The following is a 22,709-nucleotide window of genomic DNA, read 5'->3' on the forward strand; positions in this document are numbered from 1 at the left end:
GAAGGACTGTGGATTGTTGTGTTTCTCTGCTCGCCCAATGGTGTGTATATAGAGAGTTCCCAGATGCCAAACAGTTGTGACTGGATTTGCTACCAAATATTTGAGTATTTGGTAGCTACAATAATCAATATATTCTAGAATATGTTGATTTTAATCTACAACATGCTAAATGACCAAGACATAAAGTTTATTGGATGTCCAGCATTTACTGCTCTTACCATTACAGTGGTAAATCCAGCTGTACAACTTAGGATATGCTCTTGTAAATAAAAGGTATTATTATTGTTGTTTGTTCATCAACGTTCTCTAGCAAACGAGGCATTCACAGAGCAGCCAGATTCATACTGATATCAAGTTGGACATTAGTGCACTCGGTTTACTAATTTGCTGACTTTGGATGGCAGTGTTGCACTGGATTTATTACCCTGATATTGAAGTAGATTCAAGCGCATCACATGTTTCAGATTTGTATCTGTTAATTTACAACTTCCAACTACAACTTCCTCTTCCTTCTACGTTACAACATTTTACTACTTTCTGTTGATCGGTCACATAAAACTTAAATAAAATATGCTTTGTGGCTCTCCAGTGACAAAATGGCAAAAGGTTTAGCTTACCTCAAACATCTTTTCATAGCTACCAGTGAAGCTAAACATACTGTTAATTTCCTTAGACTTGCTACACACTGGCTGCGTTTACCAGAGCTTTCTCTCTCTGACCCAGGTCTTTCATCAAAAAAATATCATTACATGTAAAATCCAAACCTTATCTAATAAAGTCATGTTTTTTGTTATTTCCACCTAAAATAAAATGTGATTCGATGACCTCCTCTCCTGCTTTCATCGACACAAAATAGATTATCGCTGCCCAGATGGCTCTTTTTGTCCCTTGTGCCTGTCAAAAAAGATTTTTCTTCTCCAAAGTGACCTTTACGGAGTCACTGGCTGTTGAGCAGACTGGATCTGAATATCATCAGTGATATTTTATATTGTCGCCCTGTTTCACCGTCGTTCCCAAGCATGTAGAAAAAGGTTGACATTTCCATAAATAAAACAGATTTGAAGAGAAACACAATGTTAACTCAACCAGTTAATATGGGTGTGAGCTTTGAATAATGGAGGAAGTGAGTAACGAGATGCCAACATCAATATTTAAGATAGATAGATGGATGGATAGATAGATAGATAGATAGATAGATAGATAGATAGATGAAAAATGACTTAGGCCATTATTTTAGGTCGGATATTCTATTATGCGGTCACAATAGTTCCTAACTATTGACAAAACTTCTCATTTCCAAGAAATAAACCAGCATGATGTAACTCCACTCCATTACAAAAGCACTTGATACTCCCTGAATGTTTCTGCCTGTTACTGCCAGATCAGCACTTTATTGAGCTCTTTTGTGCTAGAATAAAGCAAAGTGGTACACGTTTGTAAAATGAAAGGAAAATGATAAATGTTACTTTTAAATGGTTTTCACAAATAAAATTTTAAAAGTCTGCTCTACCTTTACACTCAGCACCTCCTGAGGTCAACAATTTCAGAATCAACCTTTTGCTTGTGTCAGCAAAAATGTTTAGATATATCACTTCTGCGTGAACCTTCAAACGACCAGTCCAGGCGACGTGGTTCCAGGAGTCATATCCACTGCAGCTCTGGCAGCATGTAAGCATTGTCCTGCTGAAACATGAACCTCCACCCAAGCATCAAGACTTGTCCAACAAGTTTTCTTCCCAGATTGCCTGCTTTAACCACATTAATCTTCTTGTCACCTCTGACCTGCATTTTTGTTCCATGCTGAAGAAAACCAGACAACACGGTTAGGATATTACCTAATTTTATTCTGTTCTTAGCACACCACGTCTATATATGTGAGGTGCTTTAGAAATAAATTTGAAATAGGGTTTTACGAGATTCTGGGCTTTCGCTGAAGACCGGGGTTGTGTTTTTGATCACTTTAAAATGACCACTTGGTACTGAATGATACTTCAAACAGGAGGGACAGATCTAAACTGCTTCTGCCTCCATATCTATAACTGCTGTTTTTAGGTATGTAAATGTAGCTGGATGAAATGCAAATTGACAAGGGGGTTACGTCAGCATCACTATCAAGAAGTACCTGATATCCAAATAGAAGATATAAAACTGCATTTTGCATCCAATTATGCATGTACGGCTTATATACTTTGTCCTTTTCCACACGCATCTCATTAAGAAAACAGAAACTGTTCACAGGCACCAATACCTACTCAACAGGTCACTTTGCACAGTTCGCATGAAAAGGAGTGACCACAGCCTATGGCTCTGATTATGGTTGTACCCTTGGTGGCTTAAATGCACAAGGTCGCAAGTTCCCAAATTAATTTAACAGGAATTTCTATCTCACTGATACCGATCAGAAACTGGCTTTTTTTTTTTCTTAGAAATGTTGAAAGGTTAATAAAACTCCTGATTCCTGGAAGTTGCCTGTTTTAATGAGAAAGCTTTAAAACATCATCAGGCGTACCTGTTCAGTCAGAAGGAGCGGGGTGTGCGAGGTGGGTGGTGGGGGCGTTTCCAACACGAGCTGCGCGCTGATCTCAGAAATTAGTTGTGTTTGGGCACCACAGGTTTAAGCGTCACTCTCTTGGAGCTGCGTGCTTGAAACTGTGAGCGGATCCGCCTCGTTGATCCCAAGCAGCGTCCGGAGAGGAAAACGTGCTGGAATTAGATCAGAACCCGCCACGCAAAGACCACCGCGTGTTTCCGATGGACCGGTCAGTGCGCGCTGGCACAGGAGGGAAGTAAACACCTAGGGCTGAGCAGTTTTGAAACATTTTTTTGTATTTTTTATTTATTTATTTATTTATTTATTTTTTGTGGGAGGGATGGAAGGTGTAAGAATGACAGCTGCCTTGGATATTAGTCGTGAATGTAAACTTCAGTTTCAGATACAGCTGTGAAAGTGATCGCGATCTCCCTGATTCCACTTTGCAGACCGCCCCAATGCTGGAATGGCTTGTGGCTTTCTGTGTTGTGATCCTGGCGCTTTTCATATGGCCAGGCACCAAATATCTGCTTGGTCCCATCGCCTTCCCTCAGAGGCTGGGCGTTTCGCAGCTGGCAGCCGGCAGCGACGGTGCCCGCTCGGCGTGCGCGGAGGGAGCTGACGGCACCGGGAAGAAAACACGCACCGTGTCGCTCATATGCAACCCCTCCGCGCTGGCCAAGTACCTCCAGAAGCACTGCAGGACTTTCAGTTGCTACTCTCCGTGCGGCGGATGGACGTGGAGAGCCAGCGCCTTTTTGCAGAGCGCGTACGAGGCGTGCTGGCCGTGCGACAGCTCGGTTCAGTTCGTGCGGGACAACCTGCAGCTCAGCGACGACGGGCTGGTGTCGCTGGACTGGGCTGTGCCGTCCTACCACAGGAGACGCAGGACTTCCAGTCACTCCACCAGCCCGGTTTTGCTCATCATCCCCAACTCCTTCGGAAAGATCACAAGGAATGTGGTGAAGGTAATTAATTAAGGTCTGAGTTCTGTTGCACAATTGCCTGTAGAATATAGCCATAAAATACCAATTTGCAACAAACTGTAAGCAGGAACAGATTTTTCCACCAGAGCTGTGGATGGGCAGCTCCTCCAAAAGTTTCCATGGACCTCTTGGCTATACTTTAATGATTAATGCTGTTTTAGTGATGCAGCATTTGATCAGAGGTCTGTCAGCTATTGGGATATTATTTTATGACATAAGCCTGTTTTAAACTTCTCCACATGTTTCTCCCTAACCGGTCTGCTGTGCACCTTGACCTTCATGATGCTGTTTATTCACTAATGTTCTCTAACAAACCCCTGAAGGCTTCACAGTTATAACAGCTGGATTTATACTGGGATCAAATCACATGACTAGTCTATTTTCCGATTAGGCGACTGCTGAATACTTGGTTCCTCTCAGTGTTATTTAGAGCTATTAAAGAGAGATAAAGGTGAATGAACACCACACATTTCTGATTTTGTTTATCTTTTGCAAGGTCCTGAAAATGACAAGCCAATATAATTGGCTGCATTTGATTTTAGTGTCGTTTTTGTTTGTCTTTTCCATCAAGAACATTCTTATATAGTTATGCATTGCTGTTGAAATGCATCTAACTATAAATTTGAACATGAACATGAGGGATTTTTTTTTTTTTTTATTACTTGAATGATGGAAAAATAAACTGAATACAGGCTCATGCCTTTTGTAAAAGCAGTTCCATCTTCTCAAAGCAGAAGGGCTTCAGTAAAGTGACACTGAAAGATGCAAACATCCCAATCTGCCATTAGGGGAAAACAGCAGCTTCCTGGGGCAAAAGTCAAACTCCTTTGGAGGAAAAGAGCAGTGGTTAAAAAAAAACAGAGAGCTGATGCACGGCATTCTTTCAACAGTTCCTTTCAACAGACTGACGCAGGTAATTGAGTGAGGGATTACAAAGCATCACTTGACTTGTGAAGCCGGGAGCACACCGGCTGGGCTCTTTCATTGTTCAGGGCACCTGGCGCCACGCTTCATTGCACGCTCTTAACCTCTGTGTGCAAATCTGTCACAGGCTCCCTGTCAGCTTTATATCATTTTTTTTTTTAAAAAGCCAGCTCTACGAGCACGGCGTTAAAAAGTAAATATGCTCAATATCAACCTGTAAATCCAAGGAAATTTATGGGTGTGTGACGAAGCGCCTCGTTCAGACAGATGAGCTCATCTTTCTTTCTTTTTTTCATGCTCTCTGTTGTCATCCGTTCACGTTTGAAAGAGCTGCACGCTAAAAGTAAGAATTAAGACTGCCTCCGTCACTGGTGAAATTCACTGTGCAGAAAGAGATCACGGTCTGAGTAAGTGTGAGTAAGTGCGGCAAAGAGATGAAAGCCGCCGCCGTGTGAGCATACACACTCGTGTCTGTGTCTGTGACACGGAGAAGAATCGGAGAGAGATATGTGGGTTATGGAGCCTGTGGTCTTCAGCTCCCTTTGATCACAGAATACACATATTTTTAAATGGATGACTTGTCTGAACTTGGAGCTAAAATTTGGGTTATGGGCTCATATTAACTTGTACAAGCCAAGTGTGTTTTCTACCTTCTTGAACTAGATAATAATAGAACCACTGCACAAGTGCATTGTGTTAATCAAGACAAGTGTTGGTAAAGGCATGACTTAGGATCTCTAAATGCTTCTGAGAAAGGCCTTGCTTTACTTTAACCGTCATTTGCCCCACAGATCGGGATGTTTGTATCGGCGGCCAAGCATCCTACATCTACGGGGACGGGTTCTTCTGTGCCAACAAACCGTGACTTCTGTTTTACTTTTATTAAATTTTAGAAAGTTGAAAGAAATCCAGGCCTTTACATCATCGAGTTACTGTGATATAGCACAGAATACAGTTTTTTTTTTTTTTTTTTAATAGTGGGACATAAATCTTAGTGTCGTTGGCATAATATTGGAGAGATGTGCCACAGAGCCAAGTGGGAGTAAATAAAGAGATAAGAGCTTTGTTACTTCAGTTTGGCATAAATCATGTAGTCATAATATCCTTGATGTAGAGATCAGAGGTTAGTCTGAAGCAGAATTAAAACTCAAGGAAAATACATACATTTTAGATGATATATGCATTTTACTTACCTCAATAATGCAAGTAGCCCAAGTCTGCACTAAAATACAGAGCTAGTCTTATTTGTATGTCCCCATTACCTATTAGATTTATCTAAATACAGCCTGGTATAAACCAGCCTCTTGTTCTAAGCTTTTCTTCTTATAGAGGCTCTGGATCCTCGGCTAGTGAGAAACGACTGCTTGCTGGAGGCGAAAACGTCGTTGACGTTTTGTACTTCATCTAGCGTGTGTCTTTGCAGTGTTTCCCGTAGCGACTTAGTCTTAGGGTGGGGGGCCCACCAAGTCACATCTGCACCTCCGAGTTTTACAACCGTTAACCCACTCTTGCTAACTTGCCAGCTTTTTCACTAAATTGGTATCTGCATCTTTTTAGCGATTGTTCTTTGATCGGCCACAGAACTGCGGTAGGTACTTTCTTTTAATAACAGCAATCACTCTAGAACAATCAATTGGTGTAATCAATGTAACGACGTGCTCCATTTATATCTCTCTCTTCCTTTCTATATCTCTTTTTCCGTCCGTTTCATCTACAGTGTCTTTCGAAGCTAGAGAATTAGTCCAGCAGTTTTTCAAAATGTTCTGTACTTCTGAAGCAGCTTGCTTAGCAGCTTGCATCTCAAGTGAGACTAAAACTGCAGAGGTAACCCACATAACAACAAAACCACAATGCTGCTGTGTCTCTGGAGCACCATCATACCTTTCAAAGCTTATTCCAAAATAAAATGTGGTGTTCAATTTTCTCTGACAAAATCAATTACAGGAGGGCCTAGTTGCTTTGCTATTTATATTTATTTTGAGACAACAGAATATTATTATCCTCATAACTTATGACTATAAAAGAAAGACTATAAAAGAGATTCACTATAGCAGTTTATAACTTTTTATCCTCATTTTGAAAGGCATCACACCGAAGGAACTGCAATATATCGAAGGTGTGGAAAGATGTGTAGGAAGAAACCCAGTTTTTATTATTAAAGAGAAGTCTTTTCAAAACCCACAAATATTTCTGGAGGCAGACATCCAACGGTTGTACCCATCTCACCTTACAACATTAACTCCCCTGATGACAGAGCGGCTTCATCGAGCACATCATGACCTAGTAAAGGTGAATTTGATGTGCTTACACATTGTTTGTGGAATTTATTTTTAGCTATAGCTCTTTTTGTAAAGACACAGAAAATAATAGTTGTATTATGTGGGGATTTTCTTTGCAACGTGCCCCTCGACTTTGTCCTTTTTCAGTCTGAGAGCAGAGCAAGCTGCTCTGAGTGATTACATTTTTAGTGGGATGCAATTTTAACCTGGTTCCGGTGCAGGTAATGTAGGAACAATTTATTGGTAATGGTCATGACTGTATCACCTCTGGATATAACCATAGAGGGAAAAACTCAGCTTTTCTAAACCTGATTTATCATCAATAAAACAAGCTGTATGAGTCACCTGTATCATTATAGTTACCATGAATTATGTGTATCAAATACTTGCAAAAGCACAGCCACCACCGAACATTCGAGGCACATTTTGTCACACAGCAACCAAAACCTTCGATGTGTCTTGCTGGGATTTTATGGGACAGGTCAACACAAATTAGCGCATATGTGTCAAGTGGAAGGAAATATAATAAGACATTTTGTTTCTGGCAAAAATGTCAAGTCCCTGCTGCCCATCAGGTTGTTTACAGTGCAGGCTTTTCGGTAAGCTTCATTGAGCTGCTGCATTGCATACGTCATGGGCAGACACTAGCGATTGCATAGTCACGCCTCCAGCAAGGAATCTTTTCTCAACACCCTGCACCCTGTATAGTACCTGTAGAGGTGAATCTATTTTATTGTTTTGCTATCTGATGGTTTGTTGCATTTAAAGGTTTGTTGATGGGATTTGATTTTAGTTCCAAATGTGAAATAACTTGAACTAATCGATAAGAACTGAAGGAAATATCACTCTTCAGTATTGGAACCTTCTGCTACAGTAATCCTGTAAGGTCAGAGCGGGGAGTTTTGTCCAGTGTGCAGTCTCTGCCTCAGGAATTTATCACTGAGCTGACATTTAATCAGCCCTGTTAGAAAACTGCTGAAGCAACTTGTTTGTTTTTGACTCTTTCTGCAAAGGAGCAAACATTTCTTTCAGAATCCAGTGTTATTTTCAATATTTTGTACAAAAAAAAAAATAAACCTACTGTTCAAAATAAATGTATTACATCTGTTCATTTACAATTTAAGATTCATAGAAATCACATTGTAAGTGCAATGATGCTTCATGGTCCCCGTGTCTGTGTATGCAGAACAGGAACAATTGTGCCAGGGGAATTCAGATCATGCCTTTAGGTTGTCAGTGTTGCTAAACAACTTTGGAAATTCAGGCTGAAGTGTGCAGATTCAAATTCATATGTCTTTTGCTCATGTTATCTATTTGAATAACAGTGATTCACTCTGATGGGTAAATGAGTGATGTTCTGGTCTACCAGTTTATCACTGCACTTTTCTGACTGTCTTGTGACTTTTAGAGTAAATCTTCTTATCTTGCACAATTTGTTGCTGCTGTAAATGTTAGATCCAGGAATGTTGTTACTTCTCTTTCATTCAGGTCTACTTTATGTAGAAACTGAGCAAAAAGTAAATTTTTTTGGCCCATAAACAAACTGCATCAAGTTTATGACAAACTTTTACTGATTGAATTGTTTGCAGGTTGATCTGAATCTGACCGTGGAATTAATTAATTTAGATCTAATTAGATTTTTGAAGATTGTATAAAAAAAATCAACCCCTTTTTCGTGCAAAGTGGTTTGAAAATAATTTTTTTGGCATTTGCTCAGGTCAGTTTAATTGATTAGTTATGTTGTGGGTTTGAATGAAACATAATCATTCGAAGGAAGAAAAACGGTTGCTTACTGTCATGCAGTATTTATTAATTATAAAGACATGATTTTTCCTCTGTTTGATGTGAAAAAAGTCTGCAGCCTTATTCAGATTTATTGGAACATGCATTGTTTTCTGGAACTGTAAGAACAAGTACATTTCTTTTTTTCCCCAGAAGTGAGCATAAGAGAGTAAAACAATACTTTTAATCAGCTACAAATTAATGTAATGATAAAAAAAAAGAAATCTACAAAATTATTTTAGTCAAATATATTTATAGGTATCTTTTATCTTGTTACAAAGGGCTTTCAGTGTCATGATGTCACAGCTGTGTTTCGGGTTAGTGGGCCCCAAAGAGACAGTGCCCTAAGAAGAGAGATTGCTTAATTCTCTGACATTTCAAAGAGGCTAAGTCACACTAATTCAATCATTGGCTTACTCATAAAAACAACAAAAGTCAGTTGCTTCACATCACTCCACCCCGTAAGCGGTTCCTTATCAAAGACTCTGGCCTAACATTTTTGAGACATTGAATCATTTATTATCCTGTTTCTGCTTTGTGTCTCTCCAGCTGTGTGAATCGGCTCTCTCCCACGGCTACCTCCCTGCAGTTTTCAACCGCCGCAGCCACAACAGCACGCCACTGACCACCCTCAAACTGCAGCAGTTTGGCGACCCTTCAGACCTGCGGGAGGCCGTGCGCTACATCCGCTACCGACAGCCCGCCGGAAGGCTGTACGCAGTGAGCGAGAGCTCGGGGTCGGGCCTCCTCCTGTCCTACCTGGGGGAGTGCGGATCCTCCAGTTATGTGACTGCAGCGGTCTGCCTGTCACCGGTGTTTCGCTGCCAGAGCTGGTTTGAGAGTGGGCTATGTTGGCCCCTGCAGTGGGCGCTGGCTCTGTATCAGAAGATATGTCTCAGCAGGTAAGGAGTGGGGAGATGAGCAAGAATAAATGATAATTAGTGGTTTAATGATACGTCAAGTTCACGACGCAAGGTGATGCGCCAAAATGAGGTTTACCAGATAAGACAAAGTTTGAGCAAAACTTGGGGAAAACATTTAGGTTTTGAAACAAACTTTGAAAAAATAAATTGCAATCTGGCTTCTAAATTGGTAAGTGTGACAAAATGTGGTGGCACAAGATCTGCCAATATTGAGAAATAATGTCTCAAAGTCGCAACCAGCATGTTATTGCTACTGATGGACTTGAGGTCATAAGTACAAACCAAGCATCTGTTGAAGTCTCTTGTTTGGGAGCATCTTAGGTTCAGAGTAAAATAATAAAAATGCTTCCAATCAGCAAACGATTCCATGTAGTACAGTGACGAAAGTCTCCCTCATAATGTTAACATGTAAGTCAATGCATCCATGAGGACACCGGTGATAATTAAGGGGTTAAAAGAGATATTTTAACACAGTTTAAAAATAATGAAATCTTTAACCTATTAATGAACGACAGTTTTTTAAATGGTCCCCAAACCTTCACATGATGAGGGGTGTTGATATATTCACAAATGAAATCGCATGCTAGCAGCAAGTTAAGGTGTCATTTGACAGATTTGTCTTCATTAAGAAATATTAAGCAGTTTATTCTTAATCAAGTTCATGACGCAAGGTGATGAGCCTTGATAGAAACCAATTTCCATCAGGTTGGATAGAAACTGACTGTCTATAATCGTGGAAATAGAAACAATAAACAGTCCAAGGGAGACAAACACCTGCCCTGTTTGGTTTTTGAGCGCTCCAAAGTTGCCAGATGACGACTGGCTGAAATGACCTGCAAATAGAGCAACTGTGCAAATGTGCGCCTTTTAAAGATAAAGAGGAAACCGAAGCTACTTTAGGTTCGACCTTTGACACCTCTAAATATTATTGTTTCACTGGAATCTGTAATAAAATTATACTTTTAAAGGACTTTGTGTAAATTTAGTTTTAACCACCTTACTCTGCAACAAATACATTCCTTTAATAATGTTTAAAGATTATTAATACAATGTTTTCCAGGTTTTTTGGAATAAAATAAAAACAACTTTTATTTGATTTCTCTCATATCTCACCCTGAGATATTCTGTCTTCGTAGATATATTGATTTGGTTTTTCTTCCGATTAGCAAAAAGGAGCATTTAAAAAACAGATTGTTTAAAATGAGATGAAATAGAAATTTTAGACGGTGCATCTGCAGGTACCCAGAAACCATTTATCGGAGAGGCATGGGCCATCGGAGGGCGCAATTAAGTTACCACAGCAACAGATGGCCTGCTTGATGTCAACTTAGTAATTCTGAGAGACATCGTGACCCAGGTGAAGTTCCTCAAATCAAGGCTATTAGAGAATCTGAGATCTGTGCAGCCCTTGAGCATTGATTTACTGTTTTCCACCTATTGTCTCTCTTTCCACGTCTTGCTTTGTTCATTTGCGTCTGTCCTCATATTGCAGGTACAGGACGGCGCTGGGGGACATCATGCACACGGACACTCTTTTTTCTAGTTGTTCCCTGCGTGGGGTGGAGGAAGCCCTCTTCTGTCAGTCTGGATGTGTCGGCTCCACATCTGGGACCAGCAGTGGCTGCGGCTCTTCAGTAAGCATCCCAGGAGCCTGGGATGCTTACTGGGAACGCAACGAACCCTTAAGAGACGTGGATGAAGTGGCTATTCCTGTTCTGAGTGTGTGCGCTAAAGACGACCCTGTGCGAGGAGACGCCCAGTCCTCCCTGCCCCTGGAGCTCTTTGAGACAAACCCACACTTTTTCCTCCTTCTGACAGACCGTGGAGGTCACTGTGGCTTCTCCACCCAGTCGGATAGAAGTGCCGGTAGCGCAGCGGGCTCTGTGGTCGCAACAAGTACAGTGGACAACCGTGGCACCAACTGGAGTCACAAAGTCATGCTGGAATTCTTCCGAGCGACCACGGACTTCTTCAACGCAGAGGAGCGAGCGAAGCAGTTCGCTGCGAGGAGGAGAGGGCTGGGAGGGGCTGCAGGAGGGTGGGCCTTTCGTTACCGCAGCGGCAGTACTTGTAAACGAGTGCCAGCATGTTCCCATAATATTCATGCAATTTATAACTGGCAAAGATCATATACTCGATGAGGTAGAGGGAATTTTTTGAGTTTCATTCTATGTGTTTGTCCTCAGACTTGTATAAAAGTTGATGGAAGCTTCAAAATGTCTCCAAGGCTGAGTTAATTTTTTTCTCTAAATCAGCATTTATGTTTTTTGTTAAAAAAATCTTCCTATTGCTTGAGTCATCACAATGGCTTGTATATAAGTATTGCATCATAACTATTTTATAATTTTTGTGTCAGTGCATATTATACACAATATCTTAAATAATTCAGAGAGCTGTAAGTCAGAAGCTCCTCGGATTTCGGGTACACGCACTCATACCTGAACGATGCTTATCTGGGAAGGTTGGGGAAATCAGAACCAGATCAAAACAGAGTTCTCATAATTGCATGCTTTTGTCATATTCAACAGCTGAAATTCTTTAACTTTTGTGTTTTTTGTATGTATTATTAAAAAGTCCTATTTAATGTCATTAATATTTTTCACTAAAGTGATTATTCATATTCATACGTTCATGTGGCATGGCTTATTTTTCTCAGGTTTTCCTATTTTGAGTTGCATTTGATTTTTTTTCATGTAGAATATATTTGCTGAGTCATGCCTATGGTTAGAAAAGAAAGAAAACTAAGTCGAATTTCAAAAGAATTAACAATGACTCATATTTCTATTACTATATACATGGGAGATATATTATTTGTGTCATGTTCAGGGAAATGTCATGTCAACAGAGAAACTGTTTCTGTTTATTTCCATTCTCATCACTTAATCATCCGTTACTCTAATTCTTCAAAGCCAACTAATATAAATATTGTGGGGGTTTTTTATCTTTAAACTTTGTGTAATTTCTTGTGCACCAACTACATGCACTCTGAAAGACAACAGATATGGTGCTGAGCAAATTTTAAAAAGTGATTAGTAGTTGTGAAGCAGTGAAAAGTCAAAGTGCATCACGAGAGATGAAATCTTCACTAAAGCTTTTACATTTCCATAATCCCTGGAGACATGATTGAGTCACACATGCAGCAAAACACAGTTTTTCAGAATCACCAAAAACAAATATTTATCTGAAACAGGTGAAACAGAACCAGCCTTAAAGAGCATCACAGTGAAGCCAAACAGTTTAGACAAAATGTTAGGAAGTAGGGTGTCCTGACGTGATTAGTTACAATTCAAATTTGTGTTGATAAAGGAGTTAATTTGGGAAGTTTGCTATAAATTAAGTCACTTTATTTTACAGATATTAGCATAAATAATTGACTTATATGATTCTTAAAACAGCTGAAAGCTTAACATGCACTGGTCCAACAGAAATGCTTTCATGTTAGCACAAAAACTTTCCTCCTTGCTCTGATTGGTTGTTTTTGATTGGGAGCAGCTCCTTTCTTCAGATTGCAGCTGCAGCACTGGGAAAAGGTGGAGAAGCTATGTGTTTTCACAGATTATCTCTAATACTTTACTGTTACTCTTCGAGGATACTTTTAACAAACATGTTAAGCCATTAACATTGATTTTTTTTTTGTTTTTTTGTTTTTTGTTTGTAATAAAAGTTACATATGGCAACTTTAGCAGAAATAATGTGCGACATGGGCCCATGCCTGAAACTTCACCAGCACCCTGTAATTTACTTATATAGTTGTTTAAGCCTAATTTCCTTATGGGGATCTGGTTTTTTGGTCCCCTAGAGGGAAGAGGTCCCCATGACATGAACATAAACAGATCAGTGTCCCCATGAAAACCAGCACAGGTACACACAAAAACACAGAAACTGACACACAAAAAATATATAGCAATCACAGGATTTTGCATGTTCTATTTGTCCAAAAGAGAATTTACAACCTAATGCAAAGCAGAAACTACCTCTCACCCCAGGTCACTTTTAAAGCATATTGTTATGAATAAAGCTAATACTACAAAAGTAATTCCGTGGAAATGTAGTAAGTAATGTTATATAATATTAATAATATGTAGGTGAAAACTTTTTACTTTTATAAATAGGTTAGGTGCAATTGCGTATTAAAGTTGGAAGAATCCACTAAGCGATGACAAAGACAATATCCTCAAATGGCGTTGTTAATCGGCGTAGCAGGTGTGGATAAAGGAGAATTACAGTCTTGAAACGGAAGAGTCTGTCCTGATGAGGCTACTCAGCCTTGGGCTAATAATATTTTATTGGTTTTCACCTCCGTTAATCCTCCTTAAATCCTAATAAAGAATGCCAGTAGTGTTGTTGTTTCTGATACAAGTAAGGTGTTGAAATGCAGAACGTGTTCAAATAAATCAGGTCTCAAACACACTATAGAACTGCACACAGTTTGACAAGCTTAAATGTTTTTGACAGAGTATTTAAAGAAGATATCATTCATAGCTTCAGTCAGTACGGTATGAATGATTGCTCTGAAGATGCTGCAGTTTTCATGGGGACATCAGATGTTATAAAAGATGCTTTTATAACATCTGATGATTTCTGTCAGAATGAGTGAAAAACAGCTGCAGGGTGATCCACAGCAGCACTTTAAGGTTTGCACCTCAAACCTAAATAAAATGGTACGTATATTAACATTTTGTTCTAATCCATAGACATCAGGATTCACTGGGTTTTTTCTCTTCTTCTGGTTGTGGCTGCCCTTGTCGTGTTCACATTTAAAATGTGATATTTTGCTGCTGCACATCAAGTCTCAAAGATCACATTTATTAATGTCAAAGACCAAATATTGGAACTCGAAGTCTTCGTTATGGCTTTCGAGACGTGGTGTTTAAGCTGTCAGACTAGACAGTAAAGTTAGCATGAAGGAGTAAATCTGGCTTATAGGCTACAGAAAGAACAGCAAAAATAAAGGAGAGGGATAATGCTCTGAAAGCTAGGAATGCTTTATACTTACTGACATCAAGCCTCATAATTGATGGCCAAAATTATACACAGTCTCCTTTCAATAAACAATTGCTTTCATTAGCCTCCAGAAAATTAACCTATTGGGGCAGAATTGCCCTTTCTCATGTCATTTATTCAATTCCGGGCCAATTCCGAACAGTCTGCCTCAGTGAGCAGACGCTGATTTCATTAAAATGACTGATACTTAGTTAACAAAGAGCCATCGCTTCAATAACAACAACATTTCTAAACTGAGAGAAATGCATAAAAAAAGTCACACCATCTGTATCTGAAAGACAGAAAAAGAAAGAAACGATAATGCGGCTTCTATTGCTTGTTTCCATCACGTGTCTTTTTTTTTTTTTTTTACAGCACAAAAACACTTGGCCAGCTTTTTGTTGTTGTTTTTGATCTCATGAATCACTGCTGGAAGGCAGCAAAATACAAAAGCAGCAGGAGTTATATATTCAACCTCATAAATGGGTAAATGCAACATGGAGCATGTGGAGGACGGTGTTGAATGCTAAATAGTATTTTTTGTGCAGTTTGTTTATTTTGGTGTCCAAAGTCGTGTTTTTGTAATGGCAAAAGTTCACTAAACGTCACGCTCTATGTTAAAGTAATTAAATTTAAAAAAAATGTTCAATTAACATGAAGCATGTTGCTAAATTTTATTCAAAAAATGTTTTATGGTGATAAACTCTTAGGTACAGGAGTGGATAGGTAGTTTAGCTTTGAGTCTCAGAAGTGATGGTATTTTTCATTTTTTTAAAAAGCAGCCTGTATTAATGAAATGTTTTATACTTTCCTCACCGCAGTTTTGAGGAAAACGGAAATGGAGTGCTTCACCTTTCCTAAATAAACAGTTAAGCTTCAATCCCAAAATGTTGCAAGGTCTGGAGATTGAACCAAAAGTTCGACACACGTCAAAGAGTGTTCACACATGAGAGTGACTGAAGTGGAAAGATTTACGAGCTGAGAATGAGAAATCAGCCAGGCAGACATGGCAACAAAGAAATTCCCATTTCTGTATTGCAACAATCAGTGATAAGAAATCCTGGGAAGATTAACGTAATCCACATAATATATTTTGTAAAGATTCACGACAGTGCAACCAACAGCATGTCATTGTTACAGATGTAACGTGATACTGACAGCTCACAAGATTAGGTTCGCAAGAATGGAGGAAGATTCATCTTGAGCAATATTTTGGGAAAAACTTCTTTTCACAGATAAAGGTAACAGTGTTTGGAAAAATCTTCTGTATCTTGTCTCTGTTCTGGCCACCATTTGTTTTTATTTTCCAGTAACCTAAAATCTGCAGTGCAGACAATTTAACAACTGAATCAATTAAATTAATAAAGACCCAAACATTCATACTGTCAAAAGTGGGTTTTGACTGGGATTGTGACATTCGGGTGAAGAGTCATTCCCCTGTGTGCAAGAAGCCTCCAACTTCCATACATGCAAGAAATCATACTTTAAGTTGTGAGATCAAAATAGATCTAACGCCTGGAGTTGGACTTGTGTTGCAGGAAAATTTGATGTTATGTGGCAACCATTATAATTTAAATTAGTGGCACCCAAAGTAGAGTCAATATAATTATTTTTGACATTTGGAAAGGTTCACATAGTTTAGCATAGGTGCCCAAGGTATGATCCTACAGCCATGGTAAACTTAAAAAAAATAAATAAATAAATCATTAAAATCCTCTTTGTAAAAAAAAAAAAAAAAGTTTAATGGATTTGGGCCCTTATTAAAATCACATTTTCAATTTAAAAGTTGTGGATGCTTCTCTAAAGCTTTTGAGACTATGTATTGTCAGTCAAAGCATGATGAGCAGTCCTTATTAGCTGTCAACCTTCCTTAAGTTAAAATAAAAGTCTCAATCACAAAGAGTACAGGAGAAATGCTAAATCCAATACCTTCATGTCTGGGTTGTACCAGATGAAATATCATGCTGTCATGACACGGACTTCAAACTGTTGATAAATATGGCAGATATCTAATATTTAGTTTCTCTACACCTCTCACGGTTATTTAACTCCTAATAATCCTACAAGATTAAAAAGATTGCGGCAGAACATTTTCCTGAACTCACTGAATGTCAAGTCTATGAAAAACAGAAGGGGGAAATCACAAAATACAACTGAGTTGCTGTAAAGCAGGCAATGAGACAAGAAGCATCAGATTACACGCCATGCATGCAAATACAGAACCACTTGAGAAGATCTTGGAAAAATACAGGAGAATGCACTCCTCTGATGCTAGTCGACATCCTCACCACGTTCGAGGTGAGTAATGTTTACATTCTGGGAGGAGAGAAAACTGAAGATGCCTATCTGTTAAATGGGATAAACCAGACTTAAACAGAGGAGGAGGCTTCCAGATCACTAATACCACTTGCCATTTCTACCAGACTCTTGTGAAAAAGATGTAAAAAAAAAAATAAAAATAAAAAAAGTCTTTCTTTTGGTGCACAAACATAATTGTACACTGAAAAATCTAGATTATCTATGTATCACCAAATAAATAAATACACATTACATTCATGTAGAAAAATCATATATTTTAACTGTTAGGCTTTTTTATTATTATTTTGCAGTGTCAAAGAAAAGAATAAGAACGGCAGGAAGAGAATTTATTTGGAGCAGTGGCGCCATCTTGTGGCCGCGGTGTTGAAAATAAAGCTTCTCACCACATTTATAGTGTTCAGTCACTCACACCCCCACCGCTATTCACTGAGTAGCAGTGAATAGCAATATTTCCTGCTGTTACTCTTTTCTTTTCTGTCTGAAAATGTTGCCATAGGGTCGACGTTAGACCTGATACTGTTCTGTTATTTCTAACTGGTTTCTTCAGTCACATGCGAGTTTATTTGCTTTTAATTGAAACCCAGGTGACACAATTACCGCCCCTCCCACTGTCCGTATTCTGTACCGCTGCCCTTCTCTACCTTCTCCATTGCCTCCAAGACAGTTTGTCTTTTCCTAAAATATTTGACAGGGTGGAAGCAGACAGAGAGAAAGAGAGGAATCTAAGTCTGCACATTTTCTCTGACGTTCTTTCTCTTCAACTCACCACGCAGGTTTTCCATAGGATTTATATCTGGGAACTAATATCTTCATCATATAATGTGGTTTATATTTTTGCGTGCTTATTGAAGCCTTTTATTCCTGTGCCTGTATGTTTTTGGTTATTATTCTGCTTAAAGAACAAATGACTGTCCATTTTAATTTGCTAGTAGAGTTTTTATTTAAAACTTCCCTGCAGGTAGCTGCCGGGAAGTGTTTCAGGCAGAAGTGTTTCAGTGCCGCTGCAATAAAATATATATTTTTTAACCTTATGTTAACTGAGACTTTAAAGGCAGCAACTCTTATTTATTCTTATAATCGTACTGTTAAAACAGTAAATATATATAAAAAAGTAAAGATATAAAAAGGTTTCAATGGAATAAAAAAAATATTCAGCTGACTCTGATCAAATCTTCTGAGGCGCAACATACTGACACCAACTACCAGGATTCTGTTAGCGAAGATCAGATTCATTACCACAGTATTCGCTGAAGCTTCACATCCTTCGTGCTTTAAATAGGCTTGTCTGTGTCCCCGTGACCTGATTTCACGGTGACGATGAACCATGCCATCTGAGCCATGAACTATCTATATCAGAAACGGGCCACCCCTCCTCCTAGTGACGAAAGTCACCAGCAGAGGGCAGCATCTCGGGGCTTCGACCTGGAATATTCCATGCTCCGGCTTCCTCAGGGGTTGCCTCTCCGCTCACACACACTATGACGCAGCTATCTCTGCTTTTGGCTTGGAAACTGCCTATATATTTAGCACCTTGTTTAAAATTAGAGTCCTGCACATGGGGAATATATTTAGCTGATAGTTTAAATAGATACCTGCTGAGTCATACAGACTGGACACAGCTACTATAGTATATCTGAGGCAGATGTAAAAGGAGAATCCACCTTCTGTAAAAATATAAACAAGTACGGTGAGGATTTATGGGGTACTTTATGCCACACACTTCTACAATGACAAGCAGTGAACAGGAATCTCTCAGCACATTTTCAGTGCCACACCTTGCACTAATTAGATGATTGCAACCACAAACACCTTGCAGGTACATGGCTGCTTTTAAAATTACTGTGAAAAGTGATGAAGGAAGCAAGAACAGAACTGCAGTACATGGAAATATGAATATTTTATGGAAGCAGAAATGAGCAGGAATTAAACGTAACTTCTTGAGGCTGTTGTTTGAAGTTGCAAAGGTTTATAGTAGCTAATTTAAATGCTTCTATTCAAATGGGTGCCATTTTTATACAAACATTCTTTGTTAACCATCTGGAGGTCATTAATCACAGTGCTTACTTCTGGTCCACAAATCAATAGATGATTGATGTGATGATGTCAGGAAGCTTCATCAACGTGTCAGTCAGCCCGGAAAAGATATTTTTCATAAACCTGAAATATATTATAAAGTCTAGATCAATAACAACCAAAACACTGTTTGCAGCAAAACACAGGAGGAAATTTCAATTAGAAAATCTGACACATATTAAGTATAAATAAAGGTGAGATTAGAAATATTCTTTATTTATTCACTGTTTATGTTTGTCTCTCAGAGACTGGTAAAAAATTTTTTAGTTTTGATAGACTTGACGACATAAATGTTTGTTTAAACCTCTTCATGCATGACAGTTGTCGAAAAGCATGTTGGATGCAATAATGGCGAACATGTTTAGAAGTTGTCCTTGTCACCTCGGTAACATGAAGCACAGATTTCCCCTGACTAAACTGGATTTAAAGCACATGACCATTTTATGCTGACTGTAAAAACGGACATTTAAAAGGAAGTAGAGTCAAATTTCTATGTCACAATTTTTGGAAAGTGGGTCTCTGACTTTGTGTTTTGCAGAGAAAATTGGTACTTTTCAAAGTTTTTGGCTAATTATTTTAATCTGGACAGTGCAGACATGTTATTCTTTACACCCAGGGAAGCTGTATGTTAAGTATTTACATTCAAGCAATTTGATATCAAATCTCTTTAGTTTAAAGAAAGCATTCTGATTTAGACGTTTAAAATGTTTACTCTTCACTTCAAGAAAATAAAAGTTTCAAATGGTGTGACGTCTTTTACACGGTGTTCGTATTCCATGATCTCGGATACAGGGTTGCTTTATTTGCTGTAGTTTCGTCCTCATACACAGGCATTTAAAGAATTTCAAAAAAACTCTTTCTAAGCTTCTTATAAAGGAAGCTAACGTGCTCAAAGATGTTCTCTGGATCCCACACCACATTTTACCTCTCAAACACTCTGTACTGTGACGTGTGTTTACCTGAGACTCAACCAGCAGGTATGTGAAGCTCGCCTGGAGCATAAATTCCTGAATTTTACATGGGTTGTACTGGGTGGGGCCTCTCTCGGCTGGTTAGAAACCGACCCGTGTAACGCATACACATGCTGTTACATGATGCTTTTCTTATATCCAGCCACAGAGAAGTCAAACAGGACAATTGCAGACAAAAACAGACTGCGTGAAAAGCAAAGAGGGAAAAGTCCATTTGCGTTTTAGCTCAAACTGACGTTTAGAGTCTGTGCGTTTTGCATGTGCGTGCATGTCTTTATTCACTGCATGATAAAGAGGTTTTCGTAGGTATCCACCTCACCTTTAGGCTAAATTAGAGTCAGCCAATGTTCAGAACACCTGAAACAATGTGACAGCTTGGCGTTCTCCCAAACTTTTTCTGCACATGGTTGGATCGGAGTGGGAGCTGTAGGCTGTCAGTTGTTACTTTATTTTATGTTCATTTAATAAAATCATAAGGAACTCATTATCTTCTGCTGTTTCTAAACATTTGAATGTAAAAATGTGGAACCAGTCACTTACACTGGCTTGCTTCTCAGTTCAAAAGTAAATTTTACTGCACAATAAGTCAGTAGCAAGACTAGATTTTTATACAAGGTAACTGGATGTGCTGCAGACATCGACAACTCAGGCGAGAGAATCTGCCATTAGGAAAATTATAGTTTTTGCACTCCACAAATGTAGCATTTGTGAAGAAGCAGCAAAAAAATATCTACTCTTTTCTTTTTAAATTGTTTTATTGGCCAATAAAACCTGTGGAGAATGGCCTGACAGGAAAGTGGGGGAGGACGAGCAGCAACGGTCATCTGGCCAGGACTCAAACCTGTGAGGTCCATTTCGAGGTCTAAGTCCTCCATATATCTTTTATGCTTTACCACTGTGCCACCACAGCACCACTACTCTATCTTTTCTAAAATGTCATAAAAATCTGGTTTAACTGTATGCATAGGTGACACAGCAAACATTTGGAGGATAAAAATGTGACTTTTTGATCCACGTACAAAGTGCTACAAAGTGTTTAGCAGACCGCTGAAAATGCACACCGTACATGCTGCGAGACATGGTGGTGGCAGCATAATGGTGGGGGCTTATATTCAGCAGGGACAGGGAAGCTGGTCGGAGTTGATGGAAAGAGGGACAGAGCTAAATGCAGGGTAAACATGTAGGAATAATGAGTACAGTCATATGCTGCGACAGCAGAGATTCAGCTTTCATGAGGATAATGACCCAAAAGATTCAGCAGAACCCAAAATGGAGTTGTTCAGATCAAATAATATTCGCACTCTAGGATGTCTCATTCAAAGTGCAGATCTAAATCAAAGTGGGAATCAGCAGCGGGACTTGAACATTTAGCTGCAGCTACTGCTGTTGGTTTTGGTTTTGGTGTTCAAGCTACATCAAACATCTCTCTGATTTTCTTTGTATAAAAGTCTAAAACTTACTTCTACCTGTATGTGTTTCTCTTCTTGTTGCTTTCTCCATGTGTTGTTGTGGAATAAAATCTTCTGTATGACAGAGCAGCAGTTGATGAGATCCTGAGAGCAGCAGGTGAACCAGCAGATCTCAGTCGGGGTCTTCTTTTCCTTCGTCTGCTCTGTACCAGGGTAATACATTATGGCCTCACTGTAGCGCCAGTGGACTTTATTTCAAATTTTATATCTCTTTCCTCCTCGTGCCCACCTAATGAAGACATATAAACAGACATGCCAGACAGTGTGTGTGTGCAAGGAGAAGGCCTTGGTCAGCCAGTTTGCTCCTGTTCTGCTGAGTTTTACTGTATTACCTTACATAAGCAAATAGACTAAGCAGGAGCTTTCAAAATGTACTTGCGTCAACATACAGCTTGTGCAAACACACACACACACACGCAATGTGTTTAAACATAAACACATTGACACATTTCCCTCAAGATTCTCAACACATTATCTGTGGAACAGTTTCCTCTTTTGACATTTCTGCTGTCTAAATCTGTCATGTTAGTGTGTATGGTGTGTGTACGTGACAGCATGGCTTCAGAGGACGCTTCTTTGCCCTTGGTGCTTTGTCTGGGCAGGATGTGTCTGACAAGAGCCCCAGACTGAAGGGAGGATCGGGAATAGAGGGTAGGGAGTATGGGTGGATGAGGCAAAAGTGAAATATCAAGGTGAAACAGCAGAAGATAGAGTGTGAAGGAGTTGGTCATAAAAAGATAGTGCAGAGGAAAGCAGGAAACGAAAGTAAAGATTGGGAACAGAAATCTAACTGATCCAAAAGATGTAGAAATGCACCAGAAGAAAGTGGTAGCACTGCTTGTGTAGGGAAGATCTCACTTCCTGGTGGTAAAACTATGCTTATAGCTTTAGGAAACTAACAGATACAGGCCATCATTTATTTACACAAAACAATCCCACTTCAGTTTGGACTTGTGAATAACTCAGTATAAATAGAAACAGGAAGAAAACTTCTGCTGAGTCACTGTTACCTAAATAACTGAACGCATGCCATATCCATGTCTCACTGTCCCTGTTCTTCTCACACTGAACATAAGCAGATGGCCGAGAGACTAAATGAGCAGTAAACTGTTTTAAATGTCAAGTTATGGGAACAACTACTCGTTATTCTTTTCCAGGATGAGTCATGGTAGCAGAGCGGCAAAGCCACGACTGGCTTGCTCTTTTGTTGCTCAGAACGACAGGAGTTTCACTGAAGACGCTTTGAACTGATCTGTTGAGGACGATTAGCCAGGATGACGGACAAGCTTCAGATACGCAAGACGTCGTGGTCAAACCAAAGCTCAAACCGGACACCTGTGGTGATTCGGTTAGCTTATTGTCAGATCAACATGGGCTGGTTATTGTTACAGGAAACCAGGATGAGGTTTATGTCTCTCTAAGTCTTCGGTATGATTGCGACTCTACACATTTACAGTAACAGTCTGCTTG

The 22,709-nt window shown here is 39.4% G+C and overlaps 1 protein-coding gene across 1 annotated transcript; it reads left to right on the forward strand.

Moving 5' to 3' along the window:
- The first annotated feature begins 2,382 nt into the window (after window positions 1-2,382).
- Window positions 2,383-12,017, forward strand: abhd15a (abhydrolase domain containing 15a). The gene is made up of 3 exons (XM_015033486.1): window positions 2,383-3,498; window positions 9,051-9,403; window positions 10,917-12,017. The coding sequence occupies exons 1-3, from the start codon at window positions 2,989-2,991 to the stop codon at window positions 11,563-11,565; spliced, it is 1,512 nt and encodes a 503-aa protein (XP_014888972.1). The 5' UTR covers window positions 2,383-2,988; the 3' UTR covers window positions 11,566-12,017.
- The last annotated feature ends 10,692 nt before the right edge of the window (window positions 12,018-22,709 follow it).

This window comes from Poecilia latipinna, unplaced genomic scaffold (assembly GCF_001443285.1).
Source record: "Poecilia latipinna isolate Pla-1442-1.1 unplaced genomic scaffold, P_latipinna-1.0 Scaffold270, whole genome shotgun sequence".
Classification (NCBI taxonomy): Eukaryota; Metazoa; Chordata; class Actinopteri; order Cyprinodontiformes; family Poeciliidae; genus Poecilia; species Poecilia latipinna.